Source organism: Grus americana, chromosome 2, assembly GCF_028858705.1.
Source record: "Grus americana isolate bGruAme1 chromosome 2, bGruAme1.mat, whole genome shotgun sequence".
In the NCBI taxonomy this organism is placed as follows: Eukaryota; Metazoa; Chordata; class Aves; order Gruiformes; family Gruidae; genus Grus; species Grus americana.
In genome coordinates this window covers 102,111,213-102,132,238 of record NC_072853.1, presented here as the reverse complement: position 1 = coordinate 102,132,238, position 21,026 = coordinate 102,111,213, and the positions used below count along the sequence as shown (strand labels likewise).

General features: G+C 38.7%; 1 protein-coding gene across 3 annotated transcripts in view; it reads left to right on the top strand.

Annotated features, from left to right (window-relative positions):
• Positions 1-21,026, top strand: part of DCDC2 (doublecortin domain containing 2) — a 72,705-nt gene that overhangs the window by 33,829 nt on the left and 17,850 nt on the right. For all 3 annotated transcript variants that reach the window (XM_054817243.1, XM_054817244.1, XM_054817245.1), the window contains one exon: positions 20,345-20,445. In XM_054817243.1, the coding sequence (XP_054673218.1) occupies positions 20,345-20,445 (101 nt within the window). The remainder of the gene's footprint in view (positions 1-20,344; positions 20,446-21,026) is intronic.

The window sequence follows — 21,026 nt, the reverse complement described above, 5'->3', positions numbered from 1 at the left end:
AACTAGGAGAAGCTATTCAAGGCAGATAGTTCTCTGATCTGAGCTAAAGTGTATGTTGGAAGAAGCTCTTTCTTGCTCCTCTGTTTATCCTCCATGTATGAAGACCTGCTAGCTGAAGTGGGAACGGGTGGTTTGATGTGTGTGCTGTTCTGCAAGTCTAGATAGACCTAGCTGGTCATGCAGGGAGTCGCTGAGGGAGATGAAGTTCTAGGTTGAATTCAGACAACAGTATGGGATGAGAAATCCAGAGCCATGTAATGGATTTCTGTTGGGGTGCAATCCCTGCTTTCAGTGAATCTCTGTTGATGAGGAGTCATATACTAAGCCAGTGAGAACTGTTTTCTTTTGCCAAGCACAAAAAGCAAACCATCTCATGCTTCTGTGAGTCTTTAGGCCAACCACAGTGATAATTGCAGACTTGTGAACATCTACAGACTTATCTTTCTCCAGTTAAATTCCCCAATATTTGTTCAGCCAGATCAAGTGGAAAACATTCCAGGAAATAGTTCCTTTAAGCTTCTCATCAAAAGGTTACTGTTCAAAGTGATTTTCAGCCTTGTTTGTATTTTAACAAAAGGAGCTTCCTTGTTACTACATTATTCTAGTTCTGCTTAAATGTATTTGCCACATGACTCAAACGAAATTTAATGAAGTTATATTTATTTATTTTCTCCTTTCCTTTCTGGTTCTGTTTTTCTTTCTGGTATTTTGCAGTAAGTATGAAAATTTTTTTTTTCTGTTATCAAGAGCAAAAGTAGGATGTCCCATTTCCTACATTTTGATTTATGAGCCCTCAGTAAAACTAGCTAATAGCCTATATTCACCATTTCACGTGAGAAACCATTTGTAGTTGCTCTGAGTCTGTTAGCTCTTAGTGGAACAATTTTTTTGCTATGGCATTTTTTTAAATTAGTGGTTTATCATTGTGTGGAAAACATGTGAAGGGTACATGAAGCACTGGAGAGAGATCCCACTTGTCCCATTTCTTTCCCTTTAGTCATTCTGGCTGAAAATTTGTAAGGGAGTGCTCCAGGTCCTTTAAAATCCACAGAGGTTTTATTTGTTTGTTTTTGATTATTTCCCCTCCCCAGAAGAGGTATAGCTGTGCTTGTTGCAATAGTTTTTGTCATAATAGTCAAGCAACGTATCTGAACGACATTCTGAAAAAATTGTGTCTCATTGTAAGACAGAGTAACTCTGCCTCTGTGACCAGTTTACTTTCTGACTTGTCTGAGGTCTAACCAAACCTTTTGGCAAGAGCTGATACTGTTGGCAAAACATCTGAGGTTTCTCTTGACCCACTGAGGCAAGTGGCATGTGTCACCACTTAAGGAGAAACAGAAATGTTCTTCTGGAAGTGAATGGCATTTGAAGTGCAGTGTTGGAGAAGAGGCCGAGTCAGGAATATGGAAGAGTGCTAATAGCTGTTGCTGCTTCTACTGCAGGAAGCAGGCAAGTCCTTCTTATCAAATGATATGTTTTTTCATAATCACCTTGTTAACCCAGCCAAACTGAAGACTCTACACTGAGTGCAGTTCCTTTTTGTTTTGTTCTGAAGCATGGTGAATTGGGTAACTTACCTGTATAATGGTAAAATCTAAAAATTCACATTTAATCCAGTGATAACTGTATACAGGAACTTTTTAATGTGCTATTGTTGTGAATGCAGCACAAAAATATAGGAAACTATTTAATACTGAAATAATTAATGTGCCAGAGAAAATGTCATGTATTTAAGCATTAACATTAAGCACTAAAATGCACCTATAAAATTGTTAGTGGTACCTAACACCACTCAATTACTTTGAAATTGAGTGCCTCAATGTACTTAATATACACATTTCCCTAGGATGCACTAATGCCTTTCAGAGAGATAGGAAATGTCTAGATTTATAGCTGCAATTGTTGAAATTTACCCTTATCTTTGAGAATCTCTGGAGACAGCATTTCTTTTCTAAAATATTTTCTTTATTAGTGTGATGGTAGTTTTACAGCTGGAACTATTCCTGAGCTATATACTAATAATAGGTTGTGTGTTACTCAGATGATAACTTTTCTAGGTTTTATGCATGCAGATGGATGTTTTACTTTATTTCTATTGAAATGTAAAAGAGAAGCTAACACACCATGCCATGTTTGGTAACCAAACTCTATCACTGTATGTTCCTTTTCATTGTTCTTTCCCATGTAAATGAACAGCAGGCTTCTCTCTGGAGAGTCAAAAGCACTAGGAAATCCACGTGGGATGTGAAGAATTCTTAAATTGCTTTTGCACTTTTTTGCCCATATTTGTCTGCCTGTGAGAGACTGCAGCACTTGCAGGCAAAATTTGGGGAAAGAGGACAGCTCTTGAAAAATCAGAACAAAGATCTTTTCACTCAGGTCTGACCCTGTGTGGGAGCTCCACTTTAATCAGAACCTACGTAGCTTGTAGTGAACTAGTTCAAAGAAAATGTACTATACTGACCCCAAAAAGTCATCTTCTGTGTAGTTGTTGTCTCCTGAGTGTTTTTTCTGGTCACACTTCAAGTGACCTGAAGCACAGGCCAGGCAGGCTGTAGGAGCTGTGAGCTGTTAGTGTGAAGTGCTGCAGCTTCAGTGTCCTCCTGCCCTGCCAACCCTCCATGTCAAAGACTGCCCTTGACAGAAACCCAGTTGGACCGTAAAAATATAGGATTACAGAGGTCAGCATTACACCATATTTCTGTCCTTTATTATTTGAAGGGACTGAACTATTGTGTGATTTGTGATGATGTTAAACTTACTGCCAAAGGCATATTATTTTGTGACTTAATAGCCTGTTTTGCTATCAAGTTGGTTTCTTTATTTCTCATTAACTGAATATTTTTCACCCATGGGACTATCTATTGAGTTAAATATAGCACAGGAGCTTGATTAAGTATTTCCACCAAATTATCTATCTGCAGGTGGGAAGTGGAAGTTCTTAGCTGGTTGATTGATGTACATTTTAGAACAAAGGTAGGCAGTGGAGTAGTCCCCTTGAAATCTTTCCCTAGAGATCCTCATCAGTCAAATCAGCTTTACAAGCCCACTGACTACAGCTCTGTTAGCAGGAGATCTGAGAAACAAGTAGATGCGTTGAAGTAAGCGAAGTCTGAAACATTCTGCCCTCATCAACATTGGCATTGCTTTTATGGCACGTCGTAGGAGAGTCACCTGGCTTGGTTTTGACCTGTGAAGCTCTTTCTCTACCAGAAAAAAGCTCACAGCGGGGAAGTTGCACTACCATGTTTTCTTGCCAACCAAAGAAACAAACCAGTTTGCCTCTTTCAAGCAGACTAGCTTGTGGCTGGCTTCTCTGCCTGCTTCTTTTGACATACTAAGGTGACCTTTAGCATACCAGTGAAGCAGGAAAGAAAGAAGTGTTAGAAATATGCAAACACTGAAAATCTTTTCATACACAGATGACCTAATGTGTCAAGATCCTACAGCTTGTTGTTAATGGCTCAGTAGGCTGCTTGGGTTTAACCTGCCTGCTCATCTCTTGGTCCCATGGAGTACATCTGAATGTGCTTACCTTCTTTTTGAAATAAGAACAGAAAGTGTGAGGATCATCATTTGCAGTGTTCTTCAGAAAACAGATGTTCTGATATGTCATCTGAGGCACCAGATTCACCAGGCTGGTGCTATTTCCAGCTTTCTGTATGTCAAGCAACAGTGTTGTGATTGTTCTTGTCTAAGTGTTCCCAAACATAGATGCTACTGAAGTTGGATTTCAGCCCGCAGTTACAAATTTAATTTCTGCACTTTGCAGAAATCAATATCCTGAGTGGGTGGGTCTTCAAGCAAATTTGTAAGTTAAGCCCACTTCTTGTACCTGTGTCCTGCAGTGGTCATGGTCCTGTGGTAGGGAAGGCTTTCTCACCCAAGCCAGACTGTCTTTGACAACCTTTGTTCTGATTAACCCCATGGAGAGCTCCTAGTAGAGAAGAAGATCTGCAGAAGATCCCAACTCTATTTCTACTTGTCTTTTTTTATCACTAGGGGACACCTTGTAGGGAGTCATTGCTGTCTGCTATGCTTTCCATACTGTTGAGGTGGTGCATCAGAGAGAGGGTTACTTCTTTGCTGTTGACTGAACCAGTTGACCTTCAGCACCTTTCTAGTTTATGCTGTAGGGTGCTGTGGCACTTTCATACCTGTGTTATTGTCAATTGCTCATCTGTGAAGCGGAAGCTCTTAATAGTGTATGTATACATTTTTTATCTCCTTTTTTTAAAAGAAAATTCACAGTGAATAATCTTTTTTTGGGCCTTTCAGATTTTCTTCTTATTGCAGGTTTCATTAAGACTGAAGGGAGTAATAGGTAGAGAGCATCTAACTTATTTCTAGGGAAATAAACCTATTTCTGAGGAAATAATTTTTTTCTCATTGCTAGAATTGTTTGAATGTATCAATATGGCAAAGATTAATAATAATAAAGTGATGAATAAAAGGGTGCTCAGAGGCATTGCAAGATTTACTGATGAAGAATTCATTGTTGCTAAAAAAGTCAAAGTTTCTATGCAGAAAGCTAAGTAACCATCTAGATGATGCGATATCAAGTTAATGTTGGTAAAGTGAAAGCAATGCAGAAGGGTAGGTAAATGGCAAACTGAAATACTTTACAGGGTACTAATTTAGTGATAAAGGTTTAGAAAAATATTGATGAAGCCAGTTTTGTGAAAATCTCCTCTGACACTACAGCAGAGGTCGTTAAAAAGTCGGTGAGATGTTGTGATAGGTGGAGATAAAGAATAGTGAATATCACATGGTATAGAAAATCAATAGTTTGAGCTCATCTGTGATTCTTAGAAATCACATCTCAGAAAGGGGCAATGTAGATTTAGGAAAACCTCACAGGAAGAAAAAACAAATGGTTAGGGATCTAAAAAACTACACATGAAACAAAAGAACTTGGGATTTTTATTGCATCTAAAAGGAAGTCTTTTTATTTAAAAATCCTATGATACCCAGCACTATGGTAGATATTCCTAACAAACTGTGGATGTGATGTAAAATTTCATATATTAAGTTCTAAACCAGTTGCTAATTAGGAGTATTTCCAATCAAAGCATAGATTAGACAGCATCTGCCTACTGTTGGGTTTTTGTTTTCAGGGTTTTTGTTGGTTGTTTTTTTTCTTCTTCTTTTTTTTTTTTTTATCTCTCCCCCAGCCCCAAAGCATCCCATGCTGGCATTGTCAGATGTAGGGTACTGCTGTGGATGAACCACAGATCTGATCTGGTACAACAGTTTCTACAGTGCTACATTCTGCTTCTCAGAAAATCAGACCTGCCTTTTAAATAGTAGTCAGTGGAGGCTTAAAACTGGCTAGAAACACATAGTGGTGTTATTTTTGCACAAAGAGTGTGACAGTTTGCACATGGCACAGCTGGGAATGAACTCTTTTCTTCCTTTCTCCTACATCCTTCTAGCTCTCTGAAATGAGGCTTTTAGTGTCTACCATATAATAACTTTCTGTTTCCATATGAATGTGGTGGTAGTCTGGTTTCTCACAGAAGGGTTTTCTTAATGTCTTTTCAGATCTCTGATGTTGTTTTATCCTTACAGTAGCTGGTAAGTCTTCTTATGAAGGGTAAAATCATAGGAAAATAATTTAAGGAATTCTGGCAATAAATTAGCACAACTGACAGTAAGTGTACCATGCATTTAGTAATGGAGAATACTGGTAAATCAATAGACTTTTTAAGGCAGAGTGGAGATGTGAAGTAGAAAATACTCTTTGTTCTTACCCTCTTGATTTGTTTCAGGTCAATTATTTAGATAGTGCTAGTCTCTATAATTTTTGCTGCCAGAGTCTAAATATGTTGCTGTCTGAATATATTCATGAATATAAATTTTTATTAATCTGGGCACAAATGTGAATATATTTATGTCTATAGTACATTTATATAATCTCTGTATTGTACCATAAGACACATAGCCCTCTAAATTTCCAAATACATTGAGTCAATTTCTTCTGCAAGCGTATCTACAGAGGTCAATGATACTGTGATGTGGGTTGGTGCATCAAGATCTCTATTCTTCTGTTTGTCTCACTTTATTTGCCTTGTGTTTTGAATTCATTCCTGAAAGCATGGCTTTCATCTGTAAACTCACGTCTCAGATAAAGGTTTTGTAACCATTGTCAGGTCTGAATTTTGAGATCCCAGTGGTGAAGGGTGCTTCATATGAAAGGTTCTTGCAAGAGGAGGTGTGGGATTCTGCAGGAGATGATGTGGAGTCTGAAGTCAAGATGAACCACTATCAAAATAGCCAAATTTCAGAATGTGCTTAAGCATGGGGGCTTTTTTGTTGTTTTTGGTTTTGGTTTTTTTTTCAGCAAGTCATGCTAACATGCATGCTTAACCTTTTTAAGCGTACAGTCTAGGTTTCGTTTATTTTACTGAGACTCTGGCACTTGCTTAAAAGTAAAGGAGTGTGTTCACAAAGAGACTCAATCTGTCAGTCACTCACTTAACTGTGTCTTTGTTAGACTCACTCATGGGCTTAAATTTAAGCGTGGACATGTGAATTTGGAAGCTCAAGGCTTTACACACATTTACTCTTTGAAGAAGGAGCTATTATCCTAAACCTAAAATATATAAATCACCACACAAATCTTTGGGAAATCATAGGAGTTTGTTCGGTGCTATTATTTAATATTTAGTGGCAGTTTTCACACACATGGCGTCAGTATTATCATTAAACAATGTGGCTAAACCAGTTCATATTTCACAGGACACAATTTGTAGTCTCTGTTGCAGGAATAGAGCTAAAAGCTAATGATAAAACCTCAAAGAAGTATATCATTCCTAACTATATGAATTACTAGTGGCTGATATATCTTTCACAGAGACATATTATGGACCAAAAAAATATTCAGCATATATGTGATCATATGAGTATATCTGCTTTACTATATTGAGTGAAATAATCTATTAATGTCAGTGATATTGATAAAACAGATTTTAAAAATAATATATAAGCCAAGCCTTATAAAAGCTTCTCATCTCTACAGTGGTTGAGTGTAAACATGTGCCCATAACACCTTCATGTTTTATTCTCTTCTTCATTTACCAAGTAACAATGTTGTTAAAGATGCTTCTGGCCATTGTAAACTGCACAGTTTAAAATACAAAATGTATACACAGCTCAGATGAAACAGCTATGGACATATATGAATATCCTGTCCTTTTAATAAGGTGGTGTGAGTGTTCTAGTAGTTCAGTAGGAGGCTTATTGCATTTATTGTTTTCTTTTGAAGGTAATATTTTTAAAGGACTTATGGTTCAAACACTGGCATTTAAATAGTTCCTAGCTAACTTTTGAAGACTTTCAAGCTGAGTCAAACTTAATGGAGAGGATCAGATTAGTCCAGAGCCAGGATCCTGCTTTTTTTGGAAAGAGGAAAAACATATAATGTGCATTAGTACTTAGAAGTGTGCTACGAGTACTGCTATAATTAAAGTGAGGAATGCAGCCAACCTAGTATAGGTCAATTTACTCCTTAATGGGACTATCAGTATTTTCTGAGTGCAGCAGAACTGTCAGGTGACCCCAAGTTTGTGACAGATGCATTTCATACCTGCAATTTTCTCCTGTTCCTGACAGTATTATGGAAGAAGGCTTTATGTGTCTGTTAAACTTTGTTTCAGTTTGTTTTGGTTCATTCTGTGGCAACCATGATAGCTGTGGTGAGCTTACCCTAACAACTCTGTTCGCCGCTTATCAGTCTGGCCTCCCAGCACACTCTCCACCTCCTTTGCTTTGCTCCCTTCCTCTTCCCCTCCCATCCCTCCCCAGCTTTGCCTGTTCTTCCCCCTGCTCTTATCTTTCTTTTCCAGTTATTCTCTGATGCTTTTCCTTGGGTCCACGTGGCACTTCATTGATTTTATCTGACTTCGTCTGTTTTCTTTCCTTGCCATTTGTTGGTCTTTCTTTAAATAATCCTTTCTGTCTGGCACTGATTTACCATGGGTTCAACCCCCATTTCTGTCTTAGCCTTCCTGTTTGACTTTGGGTAGTTGCTTGGATATATTCTGCAGCCAGTGAAGCACCTACATGAAGACAAATGTGTGTAACGGGAGGCAGTTCAGCCCCCCTAAGTTGTTCCCACCACTTCTTTGAAACTTCCTTCGTGTGGCTAATGTTAGAGAGCAGCTGTGGAAATGCTTGGTTTGCCAAGGCTCTTGTGGAGTCACTGCATAGGGTCAGAGGTTGTGAATGGGAAGACGAAAGCTCTCCTAGTTTTTCTCTCCACCTGGTTATCACAAGCCTTTTCCTTTAATCAGTTTAGGAGCAGAGAGGATGTTCTCTTTTGACTATTTTTCTCCATCTTTTGTACTCAGCCATGTGTAGCTTTGCAACAGGTGGTGACACATGCTCAGGTTTTGAAGAGTAGACTTGTAAAGAGGCTGCATCAGCTGTGTAACAGGCATCTCTATGAAGTAACTTCATAGCTTGAAAAGTTTTCTCTAGACTTTATTCAAGTCATAATTTATAGCTTTGTAGCTTTCTTTTGGAGTGATTTATATCTCCAAGTCATTACCTGAGTGTGAAATACAACTTTTTTCTGACTGATACAAAGTTATTCTTTTGATTGTATCCATTACATATATGTCCTGATGCTCTTTAAAAAGTTCTTGTGTGTACTTGCAATTGTTGATTTATGGTCTATGACTTTTTTAAAGCAAAAGTATTTTTTGGTGCAATTGCAGTGTACTTTGTATTAAAATAATGGAAATATGATGAGAACTCAGAGCAAAGAATATTGGGGTTTTTGCATTTTAAGTATTCTTTACGAGTTAATGTGAATACTGTGCTACGACTGTGGAATAAGAATCTTTAATTGAGTTAAAAGAAAAGAAAACCAACAGGCAAACCCTGGACAAATTTTGTTTAAAGAACTGTTTAATTTTAACAAAAAAGCTTTGTTGAAGTTAATGTTTAAAATACTGAGCCTCTGGGCTTCAGAATATAAGTAAGTGACCATGGCTTACACTGGCACTCAGACATGCTGTGTGCATATTTGTATTTATCCTGTGCTTATATGCATTATTTACATGCATGCTGAGGACCCATCACGCTCCCCATTGGGTGTGAAAGGAGATTATACTGTTGGGACAGTATGTTAGGATTCAGGGGGCAGATGAAGGGTACATGTCCTTTTCTAAGTGTACTGCTTTTCTTCACCTGTTGTTCTCAGTACTTCTTCATGTACCAAAGACCTGCATTGTTATCCAGTCTGCCTTGAAAGAGCAGAATATAGGCTGTCGCTCTGTGTATTAGTGCAAGCTCTTCCCCTTCTCCTGATGCGTACGCTCTTAGTGCTCTGAAGTGTCTCCCTGTCAACAGGATCTTTCGCTCACTCTGTCCTGGTTTGTCACCTTGTCTCTGGGTGAGGTGGACTCCTGCAGCAGTTGTGTGACTAGTGGGACTGAAGTGGATGATAAAAGGGCTTTAAAAGCTGGTAATGAGGGTGGTTTATTCTATATCAAGGCTTTTCTGTTTCACCTGGATATGACTGAGATGCAGCTTCCCTCTTAGGCAAGCAACTAGTACCATACATTTGATTAGCTGTAGTGTTTCAGCTAGATGCAGCTAGCGGAAAGGAGCATTGCAGCTTTCTTCCCCGTTTGCTTGTGCCTTTTGAAATCTGCTTCAAACATATGTTTAAGGAGCAGACATTGAGAGGGAGGTGTACAAGTGGTGCTTTTGTTCTCTTCCTACCTTTGCCCACAAATGCCAAGCTGTAAGCTCTGCCCTTACAGGGTGAAGAGCAGAAGTAAGAGCAGGCATGAGCACACCAGAATTCTCAGCACATCCATTGTCTGTCCGCATTATTGGCTGTTAGCCAAAGTGCTGCACAGGCTCATAGCGTTCAAACTCTGCTAGCAAGAGTATACAGAGTAGCAGCTCTGTGTAGCAAGACCTAAAGGAGGATTATTTGCAAAGGCACCAGCTGTAGTGTGCGTGACCACGCCTTTGCCTTGTCTGTTCAGAAGGCTTGAACAGAAGTTCAGAAAAGACTGTTTATTTGGAAAGGTGGTTTGTTTCAATCTGATTTCCTATGGCAACAAGAAAGATGCAGTAAATCCTAAAGATTTCTTGACTGTGGTACACTTTCAGATGCCAGCTGCTCCTGGAAACTTGTGGAGGGCAAGATGCATCTTGCATACCTCCAACTGTATGAGGGTTAGAGGATTAATTCAAGCTGGGCTTCTAGGCTCCAGCCATCAAGAAGAGACAAGTGTATCTGGAGATGCCCATTCTCTCAGTTGACAGTGAAATTAGAAATTTAGCTTAGACCAGATGCTGAAGTATTGGATGTATCATGTATGTAATTACTGCCATGACACTTTCAGTTTCATTTTAGAGTGAGGAGTCTTACTCTGAAATGGAGATGGATTTTTGATGGAGAGCTAGAAGCCAGTTCCAGGAACACAGTGATAATGATTGCTCCGAGTAATACTTGGACCAGTATGGCTCCACTGTGTACTCTGAAGGCTCATTGCAGTTCCTCAGTTGGCTTTGCAGGTTTATTAAAAAAAATTCCTTCAAATTCAAAGGCTTTGGATTGGGTAAGAGAAGCACTTATCTCCATCTTACAATTTTTATTTTTTTTTTTCTGATGGACAGTGAAAAAGACTCTTGGCCTTTTAGTTGGCCGCATTTGTCTGTCACTGATGTGGGATTAATTTATTTTAATCTGAAACGAATAAACTGCACACTGAGTTTACACATGCACATTTTGAAGTGTAGTGAAAGAGATAAAAAGAAAATATGCATAGTCAAAAATGTATCCCATATTCTTTGCTGTCTTTGTTGCTGCCAATTTAGCAGTTATGTGGAATCTTCTCTCTTTTGAGTGCCAGACTGTTTGAAAGTGATTGTTTCCAGGGACTTAACAGCTGAAGAATTATGCTCATAGTGTATTTAGAGCTTAACCTAATCTTCCAACAGAGTTTAGTTGGGCTAGCCATGTATTTACTTTTAATTTCTTTTTTTAATACACCAAAAATTTCACTAGCATACCATTCATATTACAACTGATCCATGTCATAATCCTCTCAAATCAAGATGATTAAAGAATTTCTTAGTGTTGAAAACTCTTTGTGCAAGATTTAAATTCACCGCTTCTTAGAGCAAATCCAGTAGACTGAACTGGTGTTTTGGTTTTTGTAACCTATAAGGCATGCTATTAAAGTTATGACTGGACTCTCATTGCACTGGTAGAAACCTAAATAATATTGAATGTATTATATGTAACAGTAATTGCAATTGGAAATGTGAGGTTTAGAGCTTAGACCAGTGCAGCTGGTTCAGCAGAATTTGGGCTTATGAAAGTGACACCAAAAGTACATTTAATTCTCAGCATGTTGGTTTAAGGTTTAAAAAAAAAACCCACAAAACAAAAAACAGACCTACTTATTTTTTTGTTTGTGCCACATTCTGAAAATAGTATGCCGTATGAAGTTGAACAGGAAAGTAGCAAATTCAGAAGTGCAGTAGAAAATTCTTGTAACGGAGCACCATTCAAATCCAGTAGTTTAATTGTGGTCGTATGGCTGGCAAAGTAACGCCTCCCTTCCCCCCCGCCCCAAACTATAAAACAAGTTCTAGAGATAATAAATTGTGAAGTTCGAGTTCTTGCTATGATTTGGAAAAGTACTATAGTGGAAATGGGCTGAGCCACTCTACAGTTTTTCAGATCTAGTTTTGAGTATTATGAGGTCTTAGAAGTTAGCAATCATTTCAGTTTCCTGGTTTTGCTATTGGCTAAAACAAGAAAGAAAAAAGCCAACCCTTAATTAACAGAACATCAGGTATGGCAGCTGCTCCTCCTATCATGCTCTGAATTGCTTTCAACAAAATTATGAGCTTACCAAAGAGTATAGACCCAGACCGCTGAATATCAGCTGTGCATTGTGAGCTAAAACTGTTGTTGTCCATGTTTTCCTGCTGACAACTTTTAGGATTAAAAAGCTATGTGTCATTAAAATGTGGACACATAGACCATATCACTGCTGTGTTGTCAAAGCCAGCAAAAACTGTGCTGAAGGAAGAGCGATCATCTTGTTTCTTATTTGCAGAGATTTTACAGGACCTGTAGGTTTATTCCTCATATAAGAAGAGATAAATTCGCAGTCTATAGTAAGAAATGAGAACCTTTGTTGCTGTTAGTGTGTATTGTTACAGTGCTGAATCACGATAGCCAGAATATGCTAATGCCAGTGGGAAAATAAGATGATGGTCAAACTTGCGTCCTCTTTCATGGAGCACATGGTGAGTTTCTTTGGGTTTGCTTTTAGTAAAATGAATACACTGCAAAACATAAAGTGGGCAAATAGTACTTGGCAGCAGGAAAGTCACGTTGCTTAACTCGCTGCAGGGTGGAGCGTAGGTCTAGTGATGCTTAGTTTAGAATGACTGGACCAGGACAGACGGTTCAGGGCTTTTGCGTTTGCTTTGTGATAGTTTAGCCCTTAGGACCCAGCTGTACGCAAGAGAAGGCTGAGTTTTGGAACAGGCATGGAATTAAGAAAGATGTGGCTGAACAGGAGCTGCTTCATTAATATCAAAATGCAAATGGTCTTAATAATCTGTCATTTAAATAAATGAATAAATTAGATGCTTAGAAACACCGAGAATAAATGAGGTAAATGACTAAAGTAGGGAGAAGGGGAAAAAAGCACCTCATATTATGATATGCAGTCCTTATTTTTGTAGCTGTTTATGTATAAAGATGACTGCGCTATTGCACCTGACTAAGGCAACTTTTCCTTTACTCTAGCATTACCATGTTTCCTATCGTTAGACTGCTGCATACAAGGTCACCCTCTAGAAGTACCTTTTGGAGTTTCTGTTGAGGTAGTCAGATGTCAGCAGTCTCTAATGGTGTGAAATCTTATTAGAAATACAATATTTTCTGAAGAGAGGAACTAATTGCTTAGAAGCTTGAGGCTGCAATAGTATCAGATGAAGAAAAATACTTATTTTTTAATATTTCCAACAGTTTCATATTTATATTGCTACCATTTGCTCTTTAATTCCATTACTTTTTGATGACAGAAGTCACAGGCATGTACACACATGCAAACCTGTCACCAAGGCAGTGGCTTTTTGTTGGAATGGGCCTTGAACAACACTGATACTTTGAAATTTTAAACAAACAAACAAAACAGAAAAGAAAATTATGTTGTAGACAGGCATAAACGCATGCGTCCTCCCTATTCCTCATAGCATTCTATTGAATTTAATGAGCCGCAGATTTTTTTAATTTTGTTTGTAATTTGACTTAATTTTGCCTTTTTATGAGGCAGCCTCTGTGGTAAGTCACATTCTTTTTTTTTTTTTATAGTCACATTAACTTCCCTGCTTACATACAGAGCTTGCAGTTAGTAAATGCCTCTAATTTCCATAAAATATTCAGGGCAAGTTATTATTACAATGATTTTTTAAATCCCTACTACTAAACTTCAATCAGTTTAAAATTTGAAATGCATTAGTGACTGTATAATACTGTAATTTGTGTTGCAATAAATGTTTTACAGTCAATGCTGGTTAGGAAAGGAACTTATACAATACCCATTAATTGCTATGCTTAATTATTTAAAATATATAGATTTCTTATGAGTTGGTTCAATTTATAACTCAATTACTATTTAATAAAGTCATATAACTTTCTTGTTTATCAATGTGTACAGAAGGAGTTTAGCCAAAATACTGAATGGCATCAGACAGAAAATGATCTTTGTGCTTTAGCCAAGGTTTGCTCAGTTATACATGCACCAATTCGTTGCTTCTTTCTGTACATACCGAACTGAGTGATCACACAATACACTGACCATCTGTGTATTGAGACAACCGGTAACACGTATCAGGTGAAATGTTAGTGAAAATGCTTTGGGCATTTATAAATTTGCTGATGCTGATAATTAATCTGCTCTGTACCTATCAGGAGATTAGCCAGAAGTATGAAATACCTAGAAAATTCCCCTGAATGGTCAGTGGACTCCCTTTCACACAAATGAATTCTCAGAGGCTGCAAAGCCAGCATCACTGGCATGGGTAAGGGGACAGGACAGAGTAGGTAAGAAGAGTAGATGAAGATTCTTGTCTATTCAGATCCATTGTGCAAGAAACATAATTTACAACAGTCTTAATGTTGTCTTAAATTGTATTGGTTTTATTTGTCCATTTGCAACAAAATCACAGAGGTGAAAAAGGACTGTAGGAATACAGTACCACCTTTTCTTATCTTTGGTGAAACCAGCTGAGGACCAACCCACTTACTTCATGAAATAGACCTTGGCCAAGTACAATATCAGAAATCCCACACCCTATTTATCAGTCATCATCCTTTCTAAGCTTCTGATCCAAATCTGACCACTCTGCCTTTCTCCTACCCATAGCCTCTGGACCTGATTTCCAAAGTGTTAAGTCTTCTGAGAACATCCTCCCTCATATAATTTCACCACCTTTTTCTACTGAAAGTGTTCTCTTGTTCTTACTGTTTGTGTGGCTCTGTTGCTGCTAGCTGTAGAGGTTAGCCAGTAGGTGCCAGTGTATCAACAGCAGTATCATTTGACTTTGTTTAGGGCAGGCTGAGTTGGTTCACTGCTTTTTTGAGACACGAGCTACCTCTCTTCAGATGAGCAGTTATCAGGCTCCAAGTGTTCCCTTTCCTGGTAGCCCTTCACAAGGCTTTGGGGAATTCAGAGCTTGAAGCAGTCTGGATCTTCTTGATATTTCATCAGTCTTTCTCTCTGTGGGATCATGGAGCTGGAGAAGAGGTGAAATAGAGCATAACTCTTGAAGAACTTCCATAGGAAAGCGCTTGCAGTTGCAGTTTTTATTCATCTCTTGAGCCTGAAGCCAAAAAATACTGTAAGAATTCTTTCCCCAGACTGTAGAGCCACTATCAAGAGTCTTACTAAATAGCGTTTGTTGTAGGAATAAATAAGAATAAGAAATCAAGAAAAATACTTGCCTGGTAACAATGAGCATTTTTTCATTGTTGCTTTTTGCTTTGCCTCTGTCATAAATGAGTATGCGTGTGAGCGTCGGAACGTTGAAATTCAGTTGCAGATAGATACTAGTAAAATGGCATTTCTCTTCTCAGGCTTTCCTGAAGGGAGATTCCTTTAAGAATCTTAAATTGGCATGGGTGCCTGCTGGCTTGTTCTTTCTTCCCCTCTCATTCTTTCAAGCTTCTACTCTTCTGCTGCACATAACCCATTTTTTTGCCTTCCTGCCAGTGTGCTGGACCTCATTTCTTCCCTTAATTTTCATCTGTGTTTCCTCATCTTCCTATTTGCTTTTGTACAGTTCTTCATTCCACACATTTCTTCTAGCATTACTGTGCCCTCATCATCTTCCTCTATGTCCATATCCTCCAGCCTCTGCATAATGTCTCTCTCCAGTTGGCTGCTTCTCTTGAATGCCTTTTCCCTCTTATGATTAGTTTTTTTGCCCTTCTGTGGGTTGTTCTTTCTCCCTTTTGCCAGAATTACTGAACTTAACCCTGCTTTAAAATAATGAGAAATAATGGGAGATATGTGCTTATGTTACCTCACTTCTCTCTGTATAGGGTACAAAAAATACTGTTGATTTTAGCTCTATAGGTAGAGTATGCCACAGCTTGACTGTAAGGCTTGGACCTACCTTCCTTGCTTACCTCCTTTTAGAACTCTTTTGCCCTGATGATGCCATGACCCTGACTGTGGCCAATTCTCAATTAGTTTGATGCACAGAAAGTCAGAACTAGTATGAGGAGTATGTTTAATCTACAATATTTTATGAATGATTTGGGATAGGCATAAATGTTCCATCTAGTGGAAGTGCTGGGAATTCCCTTTTCAGTAAGATATGGTACTTGTTTCTAACTTTAATAGACATTGCAATATAAGCCCATAGCAATATAATACAATCGTAGAACCATAGAATGGTTTGGGTGGAAGGGACCTTAAAGGTCATCTAGTTCAAACCCCCCTGCCATGGGCAGGGACACCCTCCACTAGACCATGTTGCCCAAAGCCTCATCCAACCTGGCCTTGAACACTTCCAGGGATGGGGCATCCACAGCTTCTCTGGGCAACCTGTTCCAGTGCCTCACCACTCTAACAGGAAAGAATTTCTTCCTAACATCTAATCTAAATCTACCCTGTTTTAGTTTAAACCCATTACCCCTTGTCCTATCACTACACTCCCTCATAAACAGTCCCTCTCCATCTTTCCTGTAGGTCCTCTTCAGATACTGGGAGGCCGCAATTAGATCTCCCCAGAGCCTTCTCTTCTCCAGGCTGAACAACCCCAACTCTCTCAGCCTGTCCTCACAGGAGAGGTGCTCCAGCCCTCTGATCAGCTTCGTGGCCCTCCTCTGGACTCTCTCCAACAGCTCCATGTCTCTCCTGTACTGGGCCCCCCAGAGCTGGACGCAGTACTCCAGGAATGAAGACTTACAAAAATATTTTTTCATTTAATTTATAGCATTTTCTAAAATGCCTTCTTGTTTTTTCCTCCCTTAGAGATGTGTGTAGAAACTAACTAATGATTCAGAGACAGAGATGTGAAATATTGCATCAATAAGATTTTTTTTGGTGCTTTTTTCCCTAAATCAAAAAGCATTTCTGAAATATTACCTATAAAATATGAGGCAAACTTACCCAACCTAACACACTTGCTTGGAAGGTGCTGAGGAACTCAGAGCACTGATAATAGTGATTAATGTGGTCTGCAAACTCCTGCTGACAAGATCTTGACACAGAATCACATAAACAAAGAATATGTTGCCTTTTCACTTAGCTGCCCTCCTCCAGATATTCGTAAATTCACATGCAAAAAGAGTAGATATTTCTGGCTGAAGTAGAGTAGCAACACTAATAATGTTTACATTTTAAGCTATTTTCTTAATGCTCCATTTAATCAAGTTAATTTTTTAAAAATTGTTTTATAATTTTTGTATTTCTTTGCACTTTTGGTATCAAATGAAAAGTATGTGTCCTAGTGTAAGACTAATTTAATTCCTTGCCATTTTCTTCATAATTTTTTATCTGTTCAAGTGTTACAACTTTCCCATTTTTCAGTTAGTGTCACTTTTTTCTTTATCTGTTTTGTCACATTTCAGACCTAAGTGTTATTCTTCCTTCCCTGACTATTAATGGTACCTAGGTTTTGGACATTTGTCTTCCATACTCTCAGATTTGTGCAGAGGTAAATAACTCATTTCCCTTTTATTGTCAATTTTCTTATTTCCTTAAATAATTTTTTCTTTTCCTTTTCTGACAACAAATCTTTTCTGCCATCCTTTCAGAAATCAGCTAATGATCTTTTTGTGTTGCATGCATTTGCAATATGCTATTCTTTAACTACTTGTTTTCTTCAACGAATATAGCTGTTCTGACAATGGGATAATTTCCCGTTTTGTCTGAAAACACTGACCTTGAAGTTATTTTTGGTGACTTCTGTGGTTGCTATTCTTTGCCATTGCAGCCTGCCATGTAGTTTCGGCATCTTCCACGCTGTGGAAGAGCAGGAATGCTATTTCACTTTAGAGTGCTTTCCGTGCAAGACAAGGAACAGTGTTATCCTTGAGAGATGCTGGAAGGTTGTGCAGAGCAGTTTTCAACTAATCTCTTTACATTTATGACCAGCTTTCTGAGCAAACATCTCTTAGAAAGTGCTTGAAGGAAATCCCATGGGGATTTCGGTTTTTGCTTATTGAAATCGCCCTGTTGCTAGCTTTTTGGGTACACTCTTTTGAATGGGAAAGTTGGTCGCATGACCCAGGTAGGAATTTATTGTCTTCTTCCCTCTCCCTCACTTCCTCCTGGTTTCATGATTAAGGTTTTTGAAAATACTGCACATCTGTCTCCTTGTGTGGAGTTTAGTTGCTGGGTTGTTCAGCATAGCCCTGAGGCTGATCTATTCTTCTAAGGAGAGGTACTTTAAAATTGAGAATCCTCAACTCTTGAGATTAATTTTGTGGATTTGGCCTCAGGGTCAACACATGTTCATCTCCCTTGTACCTCCTTGTCTGCCAGAGAAAAACCTGATGAGAATTACCTCTGCACCAAAGTCCTTTTATCTCTAGAGGCCAGACAATTCCCATTTTGCTTGAAAGACTTGGGAATCTTGAAGGCAAAAGTGTTATTACAGAGTCTAAATGGAATGGTGGTGATATTAAATGCAGTTCTCTCAGACACTGATTTGACTTTTTATAGTTCAGTGAGCCAAGGAATCTAGGCCAAGGTTATTTTCTCAAGGTACTTAAGGGAAGGCCTTGAGTTAGGAGAGTCTTCACAGTGGCTTTCAAGGAACACATTACATTTTCCTCTCAGATTATGGTGGTGATCTATATCTCAGTCGAACGTCTATGATGAGAAGCAACAATGATAACATCAGGTAAGAGAAACGGAACCTTCTGTCCTTTAGAGAGCTCGGAAAAATGGGAAATGTGAAGCGCATTGATTATTTGAAAAAGTACATGCATTCAGATGCATTTTGTTGCTACTCTTAACCACTCCATGTTCTTACTGCTGAATTTGTCAAAAAAACTGTCTCGGCAAAGGTGGTCTGTAATGAGATATGTACACATAGATTGTCCAAGATTTACCATATTGCTAGCAAATATTGTATGTCCTTAGCTGGTTTCAGTGGAACATACTACAACAGATGCATTACATTTAGTAATCCCCCCCCCCCAAAAAAAAAGGAAATTAAGGAATGAAAATTATTATTTCCATGCTAATTATGAAGATGGGACCTTTTTCAAGATGTGCGAGATGTTTAGGATAAGAATCCAACCAATGATGCCAAGAATCCTGTGGTATTTCCAACACTGGTACTTTCAGAGGACAAGTAATATATCTTTTGGTGGAGTGGGGAGGTTCCTGTGGGACTGATGCTAAGGTACGCAAACTGCCATGTCCATGAGATAATCTCCTTCCTAAGATGCAGCCAGCAGTACCAATCTGGAATATTATTTGTGATGTTCCATAGACTTCCCCATTCCTACCTCTTCGTTTCAGGCTGTGAGAAAGGCTTTCATTTCTGGTGCTCTGGTCAGTGGCCTGTCAGTAGACATCTAAGGCCATCTGGAGGAGCTGGCACCTCCCCTCCAGTTAGCCAATTGCAGTGGTATGGTGTGCCAGTGAATTTTGTTCCCAGGGTAAACTCTGTCCTTGATTCTCGTAGTGATGAGAAAGTAATTGGAAAACTAACTTCTAGAGTAGTCAATGCTGCCTTTTTACGCAGGTTGGCTCTGGATTTCTCTAAGTCCTGGTTTTTTATCCATTCTTCTTCCTCTTTCTCACTGGTTCTGTGAATTGTTCAGTGCTTCACTAGAACTGTTTATTGCCCAGCAATGTAGGTGAATTTGCATGGTCAGTTGATGTCATCAAGTTCACATCCTTTTATGAAGAATTAAGAGACAATCCAAAACAGCACAAGTATTTTTCCCTCTTCCTTATTGTAGTTACTTAGTATGTGTCTTTCCCAGATAGATGGAGAGAGAGGGAGATGATTTGGAGTAACCTGTGCTCTTAATTTCTGGGCTGTTTTCAGTTTGGGGGTAAGGGAAAGAGGAATGTGTGTCACTTGGAAATTGTTTGTTCTCTGTATGTACGTGTCTTCATTTTCCTAGTTAGCTGATACTGAAAGACCCACTTAGAAACCTCGAAGACTCCTAGTTATTACTTACACTTGGGGAAAAAAAAACCCTCTAAAATTAAAGGTGTAAAATCTTTGCAAAATGGAATATCATTGTAAACATTAACCTTGTTAGCTAGGAGCATGTGCTTTTTTAATGCGAATGTGAAGTTTCAGCTTAATTCTACTTGCATGTGCCCAGGGGTGGGGAGTAACATTAATCCCACTGTTTCTGTTAATCTTTTACTCCTTTCCTGGGTCACCATGTTTGTTGTCAATTCAGAGCCTGAGATTTCTGCTGGATTTATGTTATAATGCTAATTAGAAGAGGGTACTGTTGTTGACTGTAGAAATAGAAGTAATATGTTGTTCTAAGGTATCAAGTTCAGATTTACTCCTGACCTTTGCCAGAAGTGAAGGAACTTCAGATCCAGGACTTTGTTCAGTCTCTGTTTCCTTTAATTTCCCCAAATGGTGCAGAATGTAAGTATTTATTATTAAAAAGGAAAGGAAAACAAATTGATGGTAATGGGAGATCGAAACCTTCATTAAAAGAACTGTATAGGGAATGGTGGCTCAGCTCAGAAATCTGCTCTCAGAAACAAAACTGAATGCAATTCAGTAGTTGTGCCACACAGTGTCACAATTGGACTTCACTTCCTTCCACTCTGTATCTTTCCCTTTGTAGGTGAAGATATTTACAAAGCCAGTGAAGAGCGATCTGAAATGTGGGGGGCAGCCGAAGTGCAGGAAGATGAAGATACTCGTGTAGAAGTTCCACTGGACCAGGTATTGACCGAGTTTTAAATAAATGGCTTTTTTTAGGATCACAGGTTGTGCGGTGTTTTCCTTTCCCCAGTTTCTTTCAAGTGTACAGCATAATTCTGTGGGGATGATTGTAACAGCTCAACAGTATGATTTCTTTTATGGGAGCTTAAGCAAATCTTCCTTTCTCTGTTACTGTGTCAAATATCAGTTACCTTTTCATCATACATCAGCTTGAGAACTGCTCTGAGAGCCCTTATAGAGCCTTAGAGAATTAGGACTCCTTACCTACCGTACAGATGCACCTGGATCGCAGTCCCTTTATACTGGGGACCAGTGTAAAGGGACTATGGCACAGAATCAAGGTCAGAATTCCTACAGTCCTGAATTACAAACATGTGTGGATTTCTCCAATTTTTATTAACACTGCCAGCACTTTCTTCTGTTGGAACAACAGGGTACTTAGGCAACTTTATCATTGTAAGACTTAGGCGCAATAAATAGGTCTTGATAACTCAACATAAGATTATATCCTCTTTGTTTTACTTGGTTTTTAAAAGAAACTCCTGTGAACTGAAATAATACAGGAAATAGGTAAGTCGATG